General features: G+C 42.1%; 2 protein-coding genes across 2 annotated transcripts in view; one reads left to right on the plus strand and one right to left on the minus strand.

Annotated features, from left to right (window-relative positions):
• PPM1H (protein phosphatase, Mg2+/Mn2+ dependent 1H) overlaps positions 1-3,072 on the minus strand; it is a 227,645-nt gene extending 224,573 nt beyond the window's left edge. Inside the window, exon 1 of the mRNA XM_074374657.1 lies at positions 2,412-3,072. Coding sequence (XP_074230758.1) covers positions 2,412-2,656 — 245 coding nt within the window. The 5' untranslated portion in view covers positions 2,657-3,072. The remainder of the gene's footprint in view (positions 1-2,411) is intronic.
• Positions 3,073-3,218: 146 nt separating this feature from the next.
• LOC105075641 (17-beta-hydroxysteroid dehydrogenase type 6) overlaps positions 3,219-17,438 on the plus strand; it is a 146,749-nt gene continuing 132,529 nt past the window's right edge. The window contains exons 1-2 of the mRNA XM_074374658.1: positions 3,219-3,364; positions 3,545-3,641. The gene's annotated coding sequence lies outside the window, so the exon portion shown is untranslated. The remainder of the gene's footprint in view (positions 3,365-3,544; positions 3,642-17,438) is intronic.

Genomic DNA, 17,438 nt, shown 5'->3' on the forward strand with positions numbered 1-17,438 from the left:
ATGATACAAATCTGGAAACGGTGTGAGCACTAAACAGTTAGCACTATGTTAGCTATTTTGAGTACCAGGTATACATTCTGAAAGAATAAGGTAATTCTGTAAGTACTGACTTGGAATAAAGTCTGTGACAGTGTTTTGTCAAAATGCTACAGAAAAACATGGTTAGTCTCAATCTATTTGGGGAAGAAAAAAAGAAAGGCATGATACATATTTATAGGTGCATCCAAGTTAAGTCTAGAAAGGCAGGTACACCACTCAAACACTGAACTGTCACGTGGCCCAGGGGCGTGGGGAGGGGGAGGGGCTGCACTTACATTTGTACACAAGTCTTTGCTTGAATTCACAAGTATGTACTACTTTTATAACTAGCTTTAAAAATTGAACATTTTACAGTGGTCTTTCTAACCTTCAAATTGAATTTCTCATCCCGGTCTAGGAAAAGACAAGCTTCTTAGACACAAGGAAACTGAGGTCCCGCTAAGAGCAGGTAGAGCTCTCCCAGCAGCACTCCTCCCCAACATGACTCATCTCAGATCCCCTTATATTCTTTACAGCCCCTGGCACATCACGTGCCTGCTGAGAATCCCAACATTTTTAAATTGGTTGTTGTTTCCCCTTTCCTTTCCTTCCTGCTGTCTGAGGTACTCCTTTAAGTAGCTTCCACATTCCATGTTTTAGCATTTTTCTTCCTCTTTCACCACTTGCCTGCCTGTCTCTCGGCCTCTCAGACAGGTGCCCTTGCCCTGGGGAACGCACTGGAGTGACAATGGGCCTTACACATTCAGGTTTTTGACAGACACAAGGGCCTCCATCTTCACATATGCAGGACTCGGTATTCCTCCCACGTGCTTTTTGCCTCGCAAAGGATCCAAATGTGCTTTTAAACAAGGTAGGGTTTGGGGGCTTTTTTATGTTTGCCTGTTGCTTTATTGCAGTCAAGAAACAATACTTGGTGTTTTGGCAGGCGCTTTTCGCTCCCACGGGTGTTTCTTTTTGCTTTGGCTTTCTCCTGAAAGGTACCCTGCTATTTTGTACCTCCCTACCCTCAACGTTCTCCACCATGCTTGTCCTTTATTACGTGTTAATTTTTATTGTTTTGGCATCCAACACTCTCACTCGTTTCCTATCTTTCACACTCCAGTCATCTATTCCCATTTAAACACATTTTCTATTTCTGCCCATGGAGAAACGGCTGTATAATGAATGAGGAAGGAAAAGAGAATTTGAGATCCTAGAAGAGAGTCTCCCAAGCTATTTCTCGCCCCGGAACCCGGAGCTTCGGGAACCATGCCTTCTTGGGGGTATCGGGGCCACCAGAACCGGGTCAGCATCAAAGCGCCCAGGCGTCGGGAGAGCTGATTGGTTCCCCAATGAACCAATCAGAGAGCGAGGCTGTGCACTGGTAGGGGAGGGCTAGGATTACAGAGCGGATGGAGTTGAAGGAAAAGGGTCAGGTGTGCCAGGCACCAAGGTTTAGCGTGCACTTCTGCACCCACAGGGTTATTATTAACCCCGCAACTCTGGTTTCCTAAAGTCTACCTTTAGAGTTCCCAGTAACGCCGAATAGGAAAAGAAACATTATTTATCCTATCATTCATAAGATGGTCATTAGTAGTCAATGGAAGAGTAACCGTAGAGTTGGAGGGAGGCCATTAAAATCCTCCCTCTCTCCTTTCCCAGTTCCATTCCAGGTCCTCAACCTAACTCAATCGGTTCTTGAAATAGTAAAGCACTCCAACTCTCGCTTAATCACCAAAGCTGATTACCAAAACGCTATCATTAGACACCTGGAATAAGTTTCTCTCTCCCCAAGGACTGGGGGGAATAGTATTGGCATATACCAAAGGCGCAGGGTTTTACTACCTGCTAAAGGAGAAATGAACGAGCCCTTAGGCTTAAGTCAGAGAAACAGACCTCCTGAACTGTGCAACCACGGCCACCTCCAGGGCTCGGACACCCACCCCCGACTCCCCGGGCGCAGCGACAGTTCCTCCAAGCTCTACCCAACAAACTTCACGCGGAGGCACAAAGATTTTGGGGGGATGGGCACACAGATATCAGATTTCCCTGCAGTGTTTCAAACTTCAGCAGAGGAGTTCCACGCACTTTCTTCCAAGTGTCACAACCCCCAGATTCACAGCCGCGTCTAGCCTTAGCTTTCCCACGGTCCAGCACTGCCACCCACCCATCTACCAACCAAACCCGGGCTGGAGATGCCGCGTCCTTGGGGTTGGGGGAAGGGGGTGTCGGAGAAGAGAGAAATGGCCAGTATAAGAAGTGCTCGCCGAGGCCTGGACGCCGGCAGCCAGCGGAAGGCCCTGGGGCCGAGGAACAGGGAGAGAGGAGGGATGGAACCGTGCGGGGAAGGGCTGAGGGAAGAGCAGGGGCGCCGCCGGTGTCGCTGCACTCACTCTGCGTAGCCAGTGGCCCAGGGCAGCCGCCGCGTCTCCTTGAGGATGAGGATGGGGCGGGCGATGTGGTCGGCGCTGCACTCCACCTCGTCCTGAGACAGCCCCAGGAACTCGGGTCGCCCGTAGGGAAAGCGGAGGGGCAGGTCCGAGCCTCCACAGCCACCGCCGCTGTGCTCGGAGCCTGAGCTGCCAGCCATGATGCCGCCCATGAAATTGGCCACGGCAGACTTCACTCGGGTGAGCATATTACTCCGGAGCCCGACAGCAGCGGTGCGACCAGGGGGCGGCGGCGGGGGCCCGGCGAGGCGCAGCGCGGGGCATGCAGGCTGCGGCGGGCGCCGGGCGCACGGGCAACCGGGCCGCTGGGCGCGCCGCGCGGTTCCCAGAGCCTAGTGCTGCAGGGGGCCGAGCCCCGGCCTCCCGCGCTCCGCGCCGCCGCCGCTGCCGCCGCCTCCCCCCGCTACACTTCCGCAACCCAGCGGCATGGAGCGGGCCGGCCGCGCCGGTGGAGATGCTGCGCGCTCCGGGAGCGACTGGGCGGCCGCAGCGCCAGCAGGTCTCTTCCCCGCCCGCTGCGCTCGACTCCTGCGTGAGCGGAACTGAGCCCACCCGGCGAGCCCGCGGAGCCGGCGCGGCTGCTGCCAGGGCTACCGCCGCCGTGGAGTCATGTGATAATCCGGCTGCAAGGGCTCCAGCGACTGCTGGGGCCGTAGCTCGGCCCCTCCCCTGCCGGCGGAGCGAGGCTCACAGCCGGACGGTGACCTCCTCGGTGAGGGGGAGCTAGGCCGGGTCGGTACCTGACGGAGGAGATGGGGGCGCTGTGAGCTGGTCGCGGTACAGGTGTTAGCGGCGGTCACGTGGAGCCGGGCCGCCGGGAAAAGCCAGTTGAGGGATCCGCTCGCGGAGGAATGCTGCCTACGCCTTCGGGAAAGGAAACTTCGAGAGCTGGAGGGGTAAGAGGAGACAGGTGGAAACCCTGTGGACGGCCTCAAGGCCTGCAGTGGAAGGAGAAACACCTGGTGTGAGAGACTAAGGAGCTTTAAAAAAAAAAAAAAAACCCACTTTGGTTGCACAAAAATCATTAAAAGTTTTCCCCTAGGTATGTCTAGAATTACTTTTCTTTTTCTTTTCAGTACTACCACACGCATTATCTGCGGAGCAAAACTTATTTCGAACCCCAGAATAAAAACTTAATCGCGAAGAAAACAAAAGAGCTCTAAGGAATTGAAAGTAAGCACTATTTCACCTAGTTAATTAACTGCTTGCTAGATTGATAACAAGCATTTTCCTCCAACATAGCAACAAAACCAAAGTATATTTTCAAAGCTGAGGCTGTTTGCTGTTGATAACACTTAATACAGCCTTGTCTTAATTTGAAATATTGTTGTGAAATTACCTAAGGGCACTTTAAAACTAAAGGAATTTAAATAGAGCTAAGCAACTCAAATGCTAAAGTAAAAATGATATGTTTGGAACAGTAAAATTTTGTGGTAATCTTATATTAAAACAAAATGCGAAAAACCGATGAATGTGCTGCTTCAGAAGGTAACATTCGTTAATTACTGGCTTAAAAATTTTTGTTTGCAAGAGAGCTGTATCCTGCTCATGTTTACTTATTCTGTATCCTGTTCCTGTTTACCTACCATTTAATTTGCCAAGATTCTGTGTTACTTGTGGAGTTGTGCCCTGAATGGCTTACTTGGAATTCAGGAGGGAATACAGGCCCTCTGTCTCAGTGAGTGGGAGGCGGGGAGCAGCCCAGGTTTGATTCAAAGGTAATTCTTTGAAGAGGAGTTGGAATCCTCGCTTTTAGGGGAGACCTAAATAAACTTCACTGATCGGTCTTATTCAGTATCTATAATGTATTTTAAGGCATTTTCCCCTTTGGCTTTTTCATGAATAGTTACTTTGATCTACTATACACCAAATAATTTTATATATACCCACACACACACGTAAACATACAGCATTGAATTTTTCAGTGAAATACCATTCCAGTCAATGAGTTCTTTTATTACTTTTCACAGAACAGTGATTCTCTAATTTAAAATTTCTTTAATTTTAAAATTGGGGGCAGGATTCTAAAAGATGTAAAATCTAAATAAGTCCGCCAAAAGTTTTCTCAACCTTTGTTAAATTATAAACTCCTTCTGAATGCAGAGTATCAATGAGGTGGTTAAACAGCCAATCAACCACATGCTCTGGAATCCACTGAGTTTCATATAAACTTAGAATCCTCTTCTCAAGCTTTTGTTGTAGGACAGTTACCTTTTAGCAATAGCCTTTGGGGGGAGGGTGGGGGTGGTATAGCTCAAGTGAGAGCTTGCTTAGCATGCGTGAGGTCCTGGGTTCAATCCCCACTACCTCCTCCAAAAATAAATAAATAAGCCTAATTACTCCCCTTCCACACAAAAAAAAGCAAAAACAAATTAAGGAGAAAAAATTTTAATGCGTTTTGAATACTTCAGTAACTAACTACTGAGATGAATTTACTAGGCTCTTCCCTTCATTTCACCTTATGGCAAAGCTTTAGTATTTACCAGAAAAAGGATTTATTTTTCAATTTAAAAGTAGTACTAGATCATGATCAATAAAGAAAGAAAATCCAATAGTACAGAACTGTAAATGGAAAAAGGAAAAGACTCCAAAACATTTCCCCAGAGAATCACTGCTGTTAATATTTTCTGTAGCCTCTCGAAATTTTTCTCAAATAGGACATTTAGCATAATTAAATTTGGTAATGTTAGCCATAGTTGTGAACCAGTGTTTTGTAAGAAGTTATTTTACAATTTCTCTGTAACCTAGTTATTATCCATCATGAGAAAATGCTGGCAGATCTTTCACTTTGCACAGCAAACTTTATTCTGCTAATGGCAGGCAAAACAGAAATTCCATGCTTGTTCTCCTTTGACTATGCCTATAGTTTGTGTTCACAGCTAACTAATGAATCAACTGCCTTGTCCTTATACCCACCTCTAAGGTCAGTGTCCCATCCTAGATTTTCCAGAGAAATCTTTCCCATGTAATTTACTCCTCAATTATGTCATTCATGGAGATCAGTGCTTCAGGTAGGACGTAAATCCTTATTAAAATGGGTGTGGTCATTGCTTTTAGGAAAGCTCCTGAAAAAGTACCTTCCATACCTACTACAGATGCGAATTTGCCAGTACCTGTGCTCTCAGCTTTAGAATTAGTTATTTATTCCTTAAATTCAAATGATGTAGTAATCAAAAATTGAGAGACCCTCAACGTGTTTGTTACACCCTGTGTGTACACTCAGGTCATCAAAAGATACCCTTCATTTGTCTCTCTTGTGTTTTCTTTCCTCTGGAAAATGGACATTCATTTATAAGATAGAAACATAGACCTTATACTTAAATGTTCTGTGTATAAATATAATCTCACTTCTAGGCCTATAATACTATGGTTTTGACTATTCAATGACTCTGTGCCATCAGTAAGACTATTTTCAAAAGGGGAAAAAAAAAGTCTGGATAACTTCTTCAGTAAAAACATCAGGGAGCGCCCCCCCCACCAAATATTAATTAATTACAAAAGTAGAAGTAATACCTTGCAGTGGAACAACCTGGCAGTCACCAGCTAAAACAAGTGATCAAGGTTAACATCACCAGCAGTGATATATTAACATCCTGTACCTGCTGACATTATGCATTAAAAAGAACACATCCCAAATCCTTAACTTCAGTATAATCATGAGAAAACAGGAGTCAAACCCAAACCGAAGATATTCTACAAAATACCTGGCCAGGTATCTTCAAAGGTGTGAGGGTTCTGAAAGTCAAGGCGAGTCCAAAGAACTGTCAGATTGGGGGTAAAAGGGGCACAACCTACTACCGTGCTGATCTCAGTTTTGATATCAGCATTAGGGGAAAACCGGGTGAAGGGTATACAGGAACAGAAATATTAAAAACGATCAAGGAGATTTGGGATTCAAGTAGAAAGCAAATGCTTACTTGGAAATCAGGCCAGGAGAAAGATGCATAACGCCCTTCTAGGACTCAGCCCTCTCACAGCTGTAGGGTCGTGCCTCCTAGTATCGTAACTAGCAGTTTATCTACGTTGTCCCATTAGACAGTGAAATCATATAGGACAAGAACATTCTTAATTATCTTTGTATTTCCAGCACCTAGCCTAGTGCTTAACAGGTAATAGGGCTCAGTTGGTAAATTAATTGGTTTTTTAATTGAAATACAGTAGTTACAATGTGTCAATTTCTGGTATAGAGCACAATGTCCCCGTCATGCATACACATAAATTAATTCTTTAAGAAAAATATTCCACTCAGAGAAGAGTGTAACTTGATTGAATGATCAAATTTGTTACTTTTATGCCCTCTGTTTTCTTAAAGATTTTTCCCTCATGTTATCCCTTAAGATTTGTCTTGTCTATAAGCAGACCTTCCTTAACCTGTGATATCTGATAAGTCAATTTCCAGATTAGTAATAATATGGATATCAAGGCATATGGGTCTCTGCTTCACACCAATCTGGTAATCTGGTGTATATCAACCAAGGTATGACATTAAAATAGTTAATATTAACTAGCTTTTGCTTCAGAAATAGTTTATATTCTGGTTTCATGTGTAGAAATATACTGGCTGAAAATCCCTGACTTACTGGGAGGGATTTGTTTTTTCATAGTAAACAAAACCATTTATTTGTAAATAACAATTTCCTTATGAACCAAGAGATTTATAACTAATTTTTGATGACAGTGTTACAGAGTCTCAACAGATTTTACATGTGTCAAGCATAGACATTCTCTCAGTTACAACCGTTTGATTTTGGAATCTCAGGTACATTCAAAGAATGGATTACACCTGACTTTTCCTGTTACTTTCCTACTGGCCACCGCCTATAGACTATTCTGTCCCGTGCCCACATTGCCCTAGACTGAAACCACTGCTTTGTACCTGATGAGGGAATTGTATAAACCTGAATCCCTGGTCCCATAATACCTACTGTAGATTAGAGTCTGAAATGTGCTGATTATCAGAATATTTATAAAATGGGAGAAAAAATAAAGTATTCCAAACTCATAGGGTAGCTGTGAGGATAAGGGAGAAAATAGTTACAAATATGACATAAGTAATATTGACCCAGGGCTATCACCCTTCTCTACGTATATTTTTTCTCTTAGTTTTTAAAATGAACATTTTAAACCATTTCCTCTTTCTGATTTTTACTTACAACAATGAAAATAGAAACACCTGCTGCATAGGATTATTTTGATGATTAAATGGAATAACATGTAGATTCCTAGTATTCTTCCTGACATAGAGTGGATGGTTAATAAATGCGTAATTAGTATTAACATCCTGATGGCACTGTGTGCCGTGAAGGGTGGAGAGTTTACATATGTTGTTTCCAATGCCGGTAACCAACACTTAAAAGTTAAACAGTATTTCTGATGCTTTTATTCAACACTCCCCGTTTATTCTTGAAGAAACTGAAGTTGAGGAGAGGAAATGACTTGCCCAAGACCACACAGCTAGTAATGAAACAGTACCCAGTCCCATTGTGTACTTTATTTCATATTCCATCAAGTAGAAAGTTTACATTACAACAGATTTTCTTCCTGCCTTCTCTAAGTAAAGACTTGGTATTTCAGTTATCTTGAGGATTTTTATAAATTTTCTATGGATTTGGAAATTTAAAAAATTTTTCCTAGCAACCTTATAACCTAGAAGGTTATAAGTACAATAATGTCATTTGGAAATTGTTCCAAATTCCAAACAAATTACTTTCCAGTGAGGTTTTTGGATAAAACTTGTTTCTAAATTGGGAGCTGCCTAGGTCATACTAAAGTTGTAGGAGAATTCTAAATTCTGTTATACTGAAAATATCTTTTTTAAAAATTATAGTATTACTGATCTATTTCCAAGCCTTACCACATAAACTTCTCTTTTAAAATGTGTTCTATCCTGCCACTCTCCTGCCATTTTAAAATTCCTGCTACCGGGATTATTTTGCCAAAGTTAGAGTGGTCTGAGTGAGGTAGCCGAAGGAGATTGTCTACTCAATGGGAAGGTCAATTTTTGCTCAGAGAAGGGCATGTGGTTCACAGAACTTCAGAAATCAAGGAATAAAGACAGCTTCTTAACGAAGAGCTATGAACTCAAATTGCTTTTTACTCCCTCAAAGGATATCTTGCTCTATGCCAGTATATGTGACAGCTATCAAGAATGTCTTGAAACGCAAAATTAGTTGCTTTGTCCTTTTTGTCATCAAACTGCATTTTGAATCAAAGTAGAGAGACTTTTTCTGCTTGCCTGTAAATATTTTTATCAGCTTTCGAAAACCAAAACACAGAAGAATGTCATGGCAGATAATCTCATATTTCATTCAAAAGCAAGGCCACCCACCCCAGTTACCCTGATTATCCTTTCCTAATGAATACATCCTATGTTTACCAACTTTCTTCTTATGTCTACTTCAGTGAATTTTAAAAAATGAATTTATTGTCTCTATTGTCTTCTAATTGCTTTGGCTGTGGGAAATTGGCCTATTAGATTGCACTTCCTTGTTAGAAAAGTGAATTCACTGGCCCCATCCCATATCTATTGAATCGGAACCCCTGGGGGTGGTACCCAACAATCTAGTTTAACAAGCCTTCCAGGAGATCGATAGAAACCGTTTGAGAAACACTGGTGTACGAGAAATGTGTGCTGTTTACTTAATGGATAGGCAGACATGGAGGTGACGGAATATATCAAATAAGAAAATAAGCAGTGACTTTGATTCTAAACAGATACAGAACAAGAACAGCTGTGAATGAGACTCGCCGACTGGTTCTATTCAGATACATAAGAACTGTCCCTCTAGCTTGATTTCCACAGGCTTACTTCAGTGGAAAACCCCAAGTACATTTGCTGTGGGCAGATCTGTAAATTCTTCAGCATATGGGAAATTGTAGAGAAGGAAACAGGATTGGCCACTGCCTGCTAATCACCGCCCAGGCTGAATTACCCAAAAGGCCGTCCGTCTATGCACATGTTTCTATCAGGTGCCAAGCAGGGGCAGGAAAAACAGTAATCTATAAATATACTTACATATCAAGTACATTTATATAAATATAGATTTTTATATAAATAAATATGTGTAATATATATTTTTTAAATCTTCATTTTTGGTGATGTCTTCTAAAAAGTACCAAAGTGGTCATTATTAGAAAAAGCAAAACATTTTTGGCCATCCTTATATTTGATGTATGGTTTTGTACTGTTTTCAGTTTGATTGCTGGGACTAGAGCACTAGATGTAATTTTTTGATGCCCAAGGCTTCATAGGGTTTTCCTGTGGCTCAGAATTCTCCACTTGCATGTCTCCCAGGTACCTCAAAATAAACATCACAAATAAAATTCATGCCCATGGCTCTGCTTCTCCTCCTCCTGAGACGATAGTCTCAGTGGATGACATCAGGACCCAGTCTAGAAACCTGGGAGGTAGCCTCTGTTTCTTCCCCTTTGTCACCTTCCCATATGTCTGAGCCAGTTTTGATTCTGCCTTCCAGATACCTCCCAAGTCTTTCTCCCCTTGACTGTCCCATAGCTACTAATTTTACTTAGATCTTCGTTACTCTATATTCAGACTTCTCAGCAGTTCCTTGCTGGTGCTCAGGTGGAGCCATCTTCCACACAACAGCTTTACTTCCTTCCATTTTAAACTCTTCACTTGGCCATTTGGTTAAAGACCTCACCATGAGCCTTCGCGATCTGGCCCTGATTACCCTTCTGTCGCAGGTTAACCTTTCCTCCATCCCAGCAACTCTATGCTGCAGCCTTACTCGTTACTTGTCATTTCTAGGATGTGATGTCCTTGTCCCCCACCCTCTTGTCTGAACAGGCCATTTCGTTTTGCCTGAAACACTGCAAGCCCTTTCCCTGCCCCTACGCCCGCACCCTGTGGCTAATTCCTAAATTTTTTTCTATCCCTCACATCCTTTCAGCAGTTAAGGGTTTCCTTCTCTATATTCCCAAAACACCTTTACATAACTCTCGCAATAATTATAGCTCATCATATTGTGTCAAAATTATCTGATTCCTTCCATGTAAGATAATTGAAGAAGGGGGGCTGTTTCTTTTTTCGCTTTGAATCTACAATATTTAACCATATATTCCATGTATTAAATACAGGTTTAATAAATGAGTAAAAGACTATGGCAAAGAGGGACTGGCAACAATAAATGTCTCACTTAAAGGCCAAATTAGAAGGTTTTATAGTACGTTCTAGAATAAAAGAAGATGGAGGTAAAAGGTTCATAAACCTAGGCCAGTATCTATAGGGTCCTAGTTTTGGTGTCCAGGAGTTACCAGGTTTGATATAAATGTCCTCAGTATGCAAATCAGGTGATTACAATATTTAATATTACAATATTAAAAAGCATTTTATTTAATATGTCTGGAAAACAAAACTGCATCCTAAATTTGAATATAAAGGTATTTTGAATGCCTCTATACTTAACCCCTTTGGCCTTTCTATTAAGTTATAAAAAATACGTGAGTGTAAAAGTTGATAAATAAAAATCTCAGTTAAAATAGAGTTGGGAGCCTAGAAGGGGAAGCTGTCATAGTCTACGACAATGGCCAAGCCCAAGAGAAGGAGGACTTCCTCTGCTTGCCGGGCAAGAGCCCTGCTAATGAGACACTGTCACATCTCAGCCAGTGCAAAGCCGCTGTGTTTCAGAACTCTCGATTCCTCCAGGGGGCTCCTGTTTACTGTAGCCTTCCCAACTTCCATGCCCACTCTTGAAAAGAAGGGAGAGGGGTTGTTGACAACTTGCCATGGTTGCAGACTTGGAATTGCAATTCTTTGCTGATCTTGAATAAAACCTTTCCTTCCCTTTTCTTTTTTTCCTGGAGAAATAACTGGCAGCCTATTTATTTTAGGTCAACATGGGAGATGTCTGTTGTTACTGAACTTTCAATTTGAAATTCAGGATCAATTTTCATAAATCTTGTGATTTTTCATGAATACTATCCTTCTTCTGTCTGACAATAACTGTGTTATCCAACAATGTTTTCTTTCCTAGCACGTGCTTGGTTTTCATTGTTTTGCTATTGTTCCTGAAAGCAATAGAAAAATATTTCCAGAAACTACCGAAGTTTGTAAAACATGACAGTTAAAAATCAACTTAGTTTTTTTAAAAACTGACTTAAGTTCGCAAATGTAGTAGGATGACAAGTCTGAAGAAGCTTATTAGCAATTAGTGTTTGTATGTATCAAAGCACATACAATTCTGTGCTTTTTCAGCAGTGAGGCTCATCAATATTAGGTACTGGAACTTTGTAAAATAATTCAGAATTTTCTATCATTGAGATATTCTAGAATAACATACGTAAAATGCACACTGTAGGCATTTAATAAGTGGTAGCTATTGTTTTTACTAAAAGCTCCCTCTGTGAAATGCAGCTAGGAGCTTGTTTCTAGCCTCTAAACATACCAAGAACCACCCACCACCACCCCATAACAGGTGGATAAGATTTAAACTGTAATTATGCAGTCAGAGATGGCTACTCATTCCTCATTATTTCTGCCAGAAAAAGACTTTACAATTAGATTTCCACAAAAATATGAAAATATCACTCATTTCTTTCCCATAAAGGAAAAGCTAGAGAACGTTTGTATCCTCTGCTGATCTTCTCGCTACCTTTCTCTCTCTCTCTCTCTCTCTCTTTTTCTTTCTTTCTTTTTTTTTTTTTTTTCATTCTGAGTACCTTCTGCATCATAGCAGGAGCTGGACATTCAAAATCTGAAAGTCAAAGTGTTCCTTTTACTATGTCCCAGTTCCACATTTCAATTCAGCAGCTTACATCACCTTTTCTGTCTCAACTACCCTGAGAAGCCTTTTAAATAAAGTGGTTAATTACCACCTTCTCTCTTCATCTCACTCCATGAAAGGTGTTTTCTGGAAAGGAACTTAGAGGCAAGGCAAGCGTTCATATCTGAGTTAAGTCTTCGAAGCGATGGGAGAAGTGGACCGCAGTTCCTTCTTGAGGCTTCAGTGTTACTTTGCTTGTTTTCTGGAAAGATTCTAATCCCCTAGCTGAACTAGATTCACAGAGAAGTATAGATGCATTCATTCCAAAAGCACGTGCAAGTAATCTGGGGCTGTGTGTAACTACAGATCTCTGATTTTTATCTCTTGATATATGTTATTGGGAATCAAAACATTCACTTTTAACCTTAAAAAATTTCTCTTTAGTGCAAGATTAGTATTTGGCAAAGTCACTCTTCCTCCTTATGCACGGTGGGGAAAGGACAAGGGAATTTTGAAAAAAAAATTTTTTTTCCCAACATTTACTGATTTTTCAAATAAACAAGTACTGGGTTTTTAAAAGACTTTTTTATCTGTGATTTTAAGGAATTCTTTTGAAAAGTCTACATGTAGTGCTATGCCCATTGCTCCTCCTTTTACAAATTCTTTTAAATGTTTTAATTTATCAAGCCAGACTGGTTCTTTTCCCATGATTTTAGAGAAAAAGGGATGAGGTTCTATTCTGCAAAAATTATGTCCTGAGCATCCTCTGTGTCAGGAAAGCTCACTGTTCTAACATTGGATTTCCCATTCCTCTCCTTCCTGGAGCTCTTTGTCCATTCCCTCCTGTCCTGTGGGACAGTGTTGGGTTTTTCCTTGCTTTCAGGGCTCTCTCTATTATTCCAATTGCTGTCCCACCACTTTCATGGTAGAAACATTTTCCCTTGAAAACACATATCTGCTTCTTTGTTTGTTTTAGCTTGGGGGTCTGTAAGAAAGTCTTCACTGCTTAGTCAGCTGTCCAGGTCCAGGTCTGGATTAAAGCAGGATGACAGACCATAATAGGCAGCGCTAACTCTTTAAGGCCACGCTCAAAGAAAGAGCACGTACAACAACAGCCTGGCAAAAACTCTGCGTGGTCGGTCAGCTTTTCTACAGAAACAAAACAAAGGCGTTTCTGGCTCTGATATGCCATTTTGCTTGTTAGAAGGCAAAAAAAAAATTGCAATGTTCGACCAAAGGAGATAGTATCACGCTCTTAAATAACCACTGTGTTCCTTTGAATTGGCCACTGCAAACATTTGTCATGTCAGAGCACTCCTGAGAAGAATTACTGGTTTGTGTAGTCTATTGGTGACAAGGAACAAAACATAATTTTGAATTGTAGACCATTTGGCTGCCTTCAATTACAAAGAGCGAAGCCTACGGAATCCTGGGTTATTTTTTTAAAGTTTCCTGTCAGCAACTAGATTAAACTAAATATGCATCAGTGTTTTGGTCCAGGAGACAGTTGTGCCTGTTTTTCTTTTGTTACTTGGAAAAATATGGAACCTTAATGGAGGGTACAGTTGAAAACAAACAGGTCCTATCTTTGCCCCAGAGAATGCCAGAAACAAAATTTGTGCAAGAAGCCAGGTTTACTTTCTACGCCTTCTCCCTAATTGTACCACGTCTCTCCCCAGAGACCACTCTAAATACTGTGCTTGAAGATTAGCCTTTCCCAGGCTTTTGCCCTCTCATGGTTCCCTATTATTCAAACTTTTGTCTCAAGTCTTTCTTCCTCTTTCCTGAAGCCCAGCCGTCTGAGTCCTGTGCCCTGCTGATGGATTGGGTCACCAACTCTCTGCTCTTCTAGTCGGGAAAGAAAGTCATGAGCCATCTTCTCAGGCCTGGAAATGTATATCCAGTATCTATTTGAACAATAATATATGGTTGACTAACCGTATCTCACAGAGCGTGATTGAAATGCAGCCTTATTTCTGTCTCCCACAGTTCTTTAGAACTGATTAGGGAGAGAGGCGGGCTCATTTCCCCTGATCTTTATTAAGGAAAATTATTAAAAACTTGGAACTAAGGCAAGAGGCTGGCTAAATGTTCTTTCTGTACCATATTGGAGCATTGTCTCCCAGGTCCACCCAGGGATTACTTAATTTTCTAGGGGAATATGCCATGGTTTGTTATTGTTAATGAGGGCCCACATTTTGTGAGGTTACATGTTAACTTTTAGATTTTTGCCCAATTGAGATGCAAATGATTTCTGATAGACAAAAATTACCCAAAGGTTACATATGGTTGTATTGCCCTGGAGGAGTTTAGCCATTTTAGTTTCTAATCTCTCAGTCTTCCAATATTCTATCCCTTATTCAATTCCCACAAATATTTAGTTTCTCAGATGCTCGTTGAACCAGCATTAATATCCCTCTGGCTCTCACCCATGAGTTAAATACATGTTGACGTGTTTATTCCATGGTTACAGAAGAGTCATGTTTTTATCTTTTGAAAATTAGACTTGCCCATCCTAAATGAAGTCTTAGGCAGGCATATCTTTTCTGTGGTCACTCAGAAAATAAAACTCCCGTGGTCACTTTTAGTAAAAACAGTTTCATCTCAGGAACTAGAATGTCCCATCTTGTTTAATTATCAAAACTCTGGACCCCTCTCCTCCAGCCCAGGCCTGCCTCGGGATGGAGGTCTGCAGTGGGTAAAGGGAGTGTGTTTCTCTGGCTCCATTGTTTTTCTACTCATCAGATGCATTGCAGTTTTGGGCCCCACCAGGGTCAGAGGTGAGTGGGGTATATGGAAAGAGATTAGGCAGTCCTCCAGGGCTTGCTTGGCTCAGTGGCTTCATACTTTGTACCCGAGGATAACAGTTCATGCTGAACACATCTCTGTGGAGTCCTCTCCAGCAGGACCCTTGAGCTGGGCAGAAGAGAATTTGCTGGATTCCTTCATCAGACCCTGGGCAACCAGGAGATCTGTAACCCAGCTGAACCCTATGGGGCTTCCTGGGAGAGACCCCTCCCCCATTCATATTCTCTGCTTTAACTCCTCTCTAAAAAACCTAGGTAACAGTATCTGATGCAGACTTCCTGAGTTGTTTTACAGATGAGACAACCCCCACCAAATGGAAGATGTTAATGTTAAGATGGCCATGAGCACAAAGTCCCCAAAGGAGCCTGAGGATTAATAAGGATCCTCCTGGAGCCTGGGGACTGACAGTGTTAACCCCGCTGATGCTGCCCTGTGCCCTCACCATCAACCAGTCAGAGAACTGTGCATGAGATGATCACATACCCTCAACCCCCACCTTCCTCACCTGGCCTTGAAAACTGCTTTGCTGAAACCCACTGGGGAGTCTGAGCGTTTTGAGCACTGGATGCCCCAGACTCCTTGCTTGGCGCCCTGCAATAAACACTGCACATGTTTTGCCTTCACCACAGCTTGGTGTCAGATTGGCTTTACTGCATACAGGTGGGTGGACCCAAGTTTAGTTTGGTAATAGATCCACCTCGGTTTCTTTCTAGAAAAGATCTCAGTCCACTCCAGATGGCTCTATTGGGCAAGACCATTGGTCCCTGAGAATGTGGGTACTCCTACAAGAGCAGTCCTCTCCTGCCTCCCTAAGTAGTTGGCATCTGCTCTCAGTGTTTAGATTTCCCAGGGGGGACCCAGGCCCCTGTCTAGAAGCACTTTAAGTTTCCTCACATGTGAACCAGGCACTACTACTCTGTGTCTCCAGATTTAGAGAACAGTTTTCTGAGTGGTTGTCTGTAAGCTTGTGGAAAGTTTACACCTCCATTCAAAGCGGAAGGGGAGGTCAAGGCTTCTGGCCTCTCCAGAGCAATCTCTTCACCAGTTCAATCCTGCCCACTCTCTAAGTTCTTTATATGTGTTCAATTGACTGAGGGGATCAAGGGCTGAGGAGTAATTTCTCAGATTTATTTCTTTTGTAAATCTGCACATGGCATGGGGAGGCGGGGTACCATCTCAGACTTTCTTTGTTGCTCTGATTATTGCCTCAGTCAGATGGAGTTAGAAAGAATCTCATTCTAATTTCCTGTTTCATTTACACTTAAGTTTATTGAAAACAAGCAAACACAGGAGGGACGTCTCTCCCTGTCAGGGGGGTTATTGGGATTGGAACACACCAAACAAGCAGTTACCCACTCAGTCAAGGAATAAAGTTGGATTTGAAATAAAGGCAGATGCTTCATGAATATGGCTGTTTTTCAACAAAAGGCAAAAATTTTCCTTCACACACATATGATGAATATATGTGTACATTAAAAATCCACGTTAGTCATGGGCTTGGGGTGGTACCTGCAACTCTGCCTCCATCTCCTTAACTTTCCTTTGATTTTGTTGACTGATTGTGCTAAGTGCTGGGGTACACAGTGGTGAACTAAACAATCATGGCCCCAACTTTCTAGAAGCTCTAGGAGACCCTGAGTGTGTGTCAGATTTGGTCACATTCTCGTGTCCTCTTCCTCTTCACTCATCTTTCACTTAGAGAGTCCTCTTAAGGGACTAGAATGGGTTTTCACAAAGTTCTGACTTTTTTCCCCAACACACCCCTGCCTCTCGTCATGTTGTATTTTCTTTGGAACTATGACTCACATACTGGACTAACCCTAAAAATGATTATATTTTTATATTCCTTCCCATCCTTGGGATTATATTGGAAAAACATTCACTTTGGAATTAGACCTGGATTTGAAGACCAACTGTTTCATTCATTATTAGCTTTACGACTTGGGAAACTTAATCTCTCTGAAACTTGGTTTTTTTATCCACTTGTAGGATTAAACACTGTCCAGCTGAAGTTGTTTTATTAACTGAGGTAATGTCTTCAGAGTGCTGACATGAAATAAATGTTCCCGAAGTGAATCCCCCTAGGAGCTTCCTTTCTCTTCATCCTGTTTTGGGGGCACCTCTCCCAGTTCGAGTGCAGGACTGAAGTTTCCAATTTTTTGGTTTTAAGAACATATGTTCTTAAAAGTAAAAGTCATTTCTTTGTATTTACCACTTGGAGTATGAGGTTATCCACTCTTGCTTTACACAGTAGGATAACAGCTATGCCTTTTAGTCACATTTTAAATAACTCCCTAAACAACTGCGCCACCTCACAGACACAGGCCAGACTACTGTGTTTCTTCTCATCCATTCTCCTACTGTACCTCTTCCCCTGATTATTTAGGATGCTTGTGAAGACCCACAGATCTTTAGAGATCATTAACTTGCTTCTTAGAAT

The sequence above is a fragment of the Camelus bactrianus genome, chromosome 12 (assembly GCF_048773025.1).
Source record: "Camelus bactrianus isolate YW-2024 breed Bactrian camel chromosome 12, ASM4877302v1, whole genome shotgun sequence".
NCBI classification, from domain to species: domain Eukaryota; kingdom Metazoa; phylum Chordata; class Mammalia; order Artiodactyla; family Camelidae; genus Camelus; species Camelus bactrianus.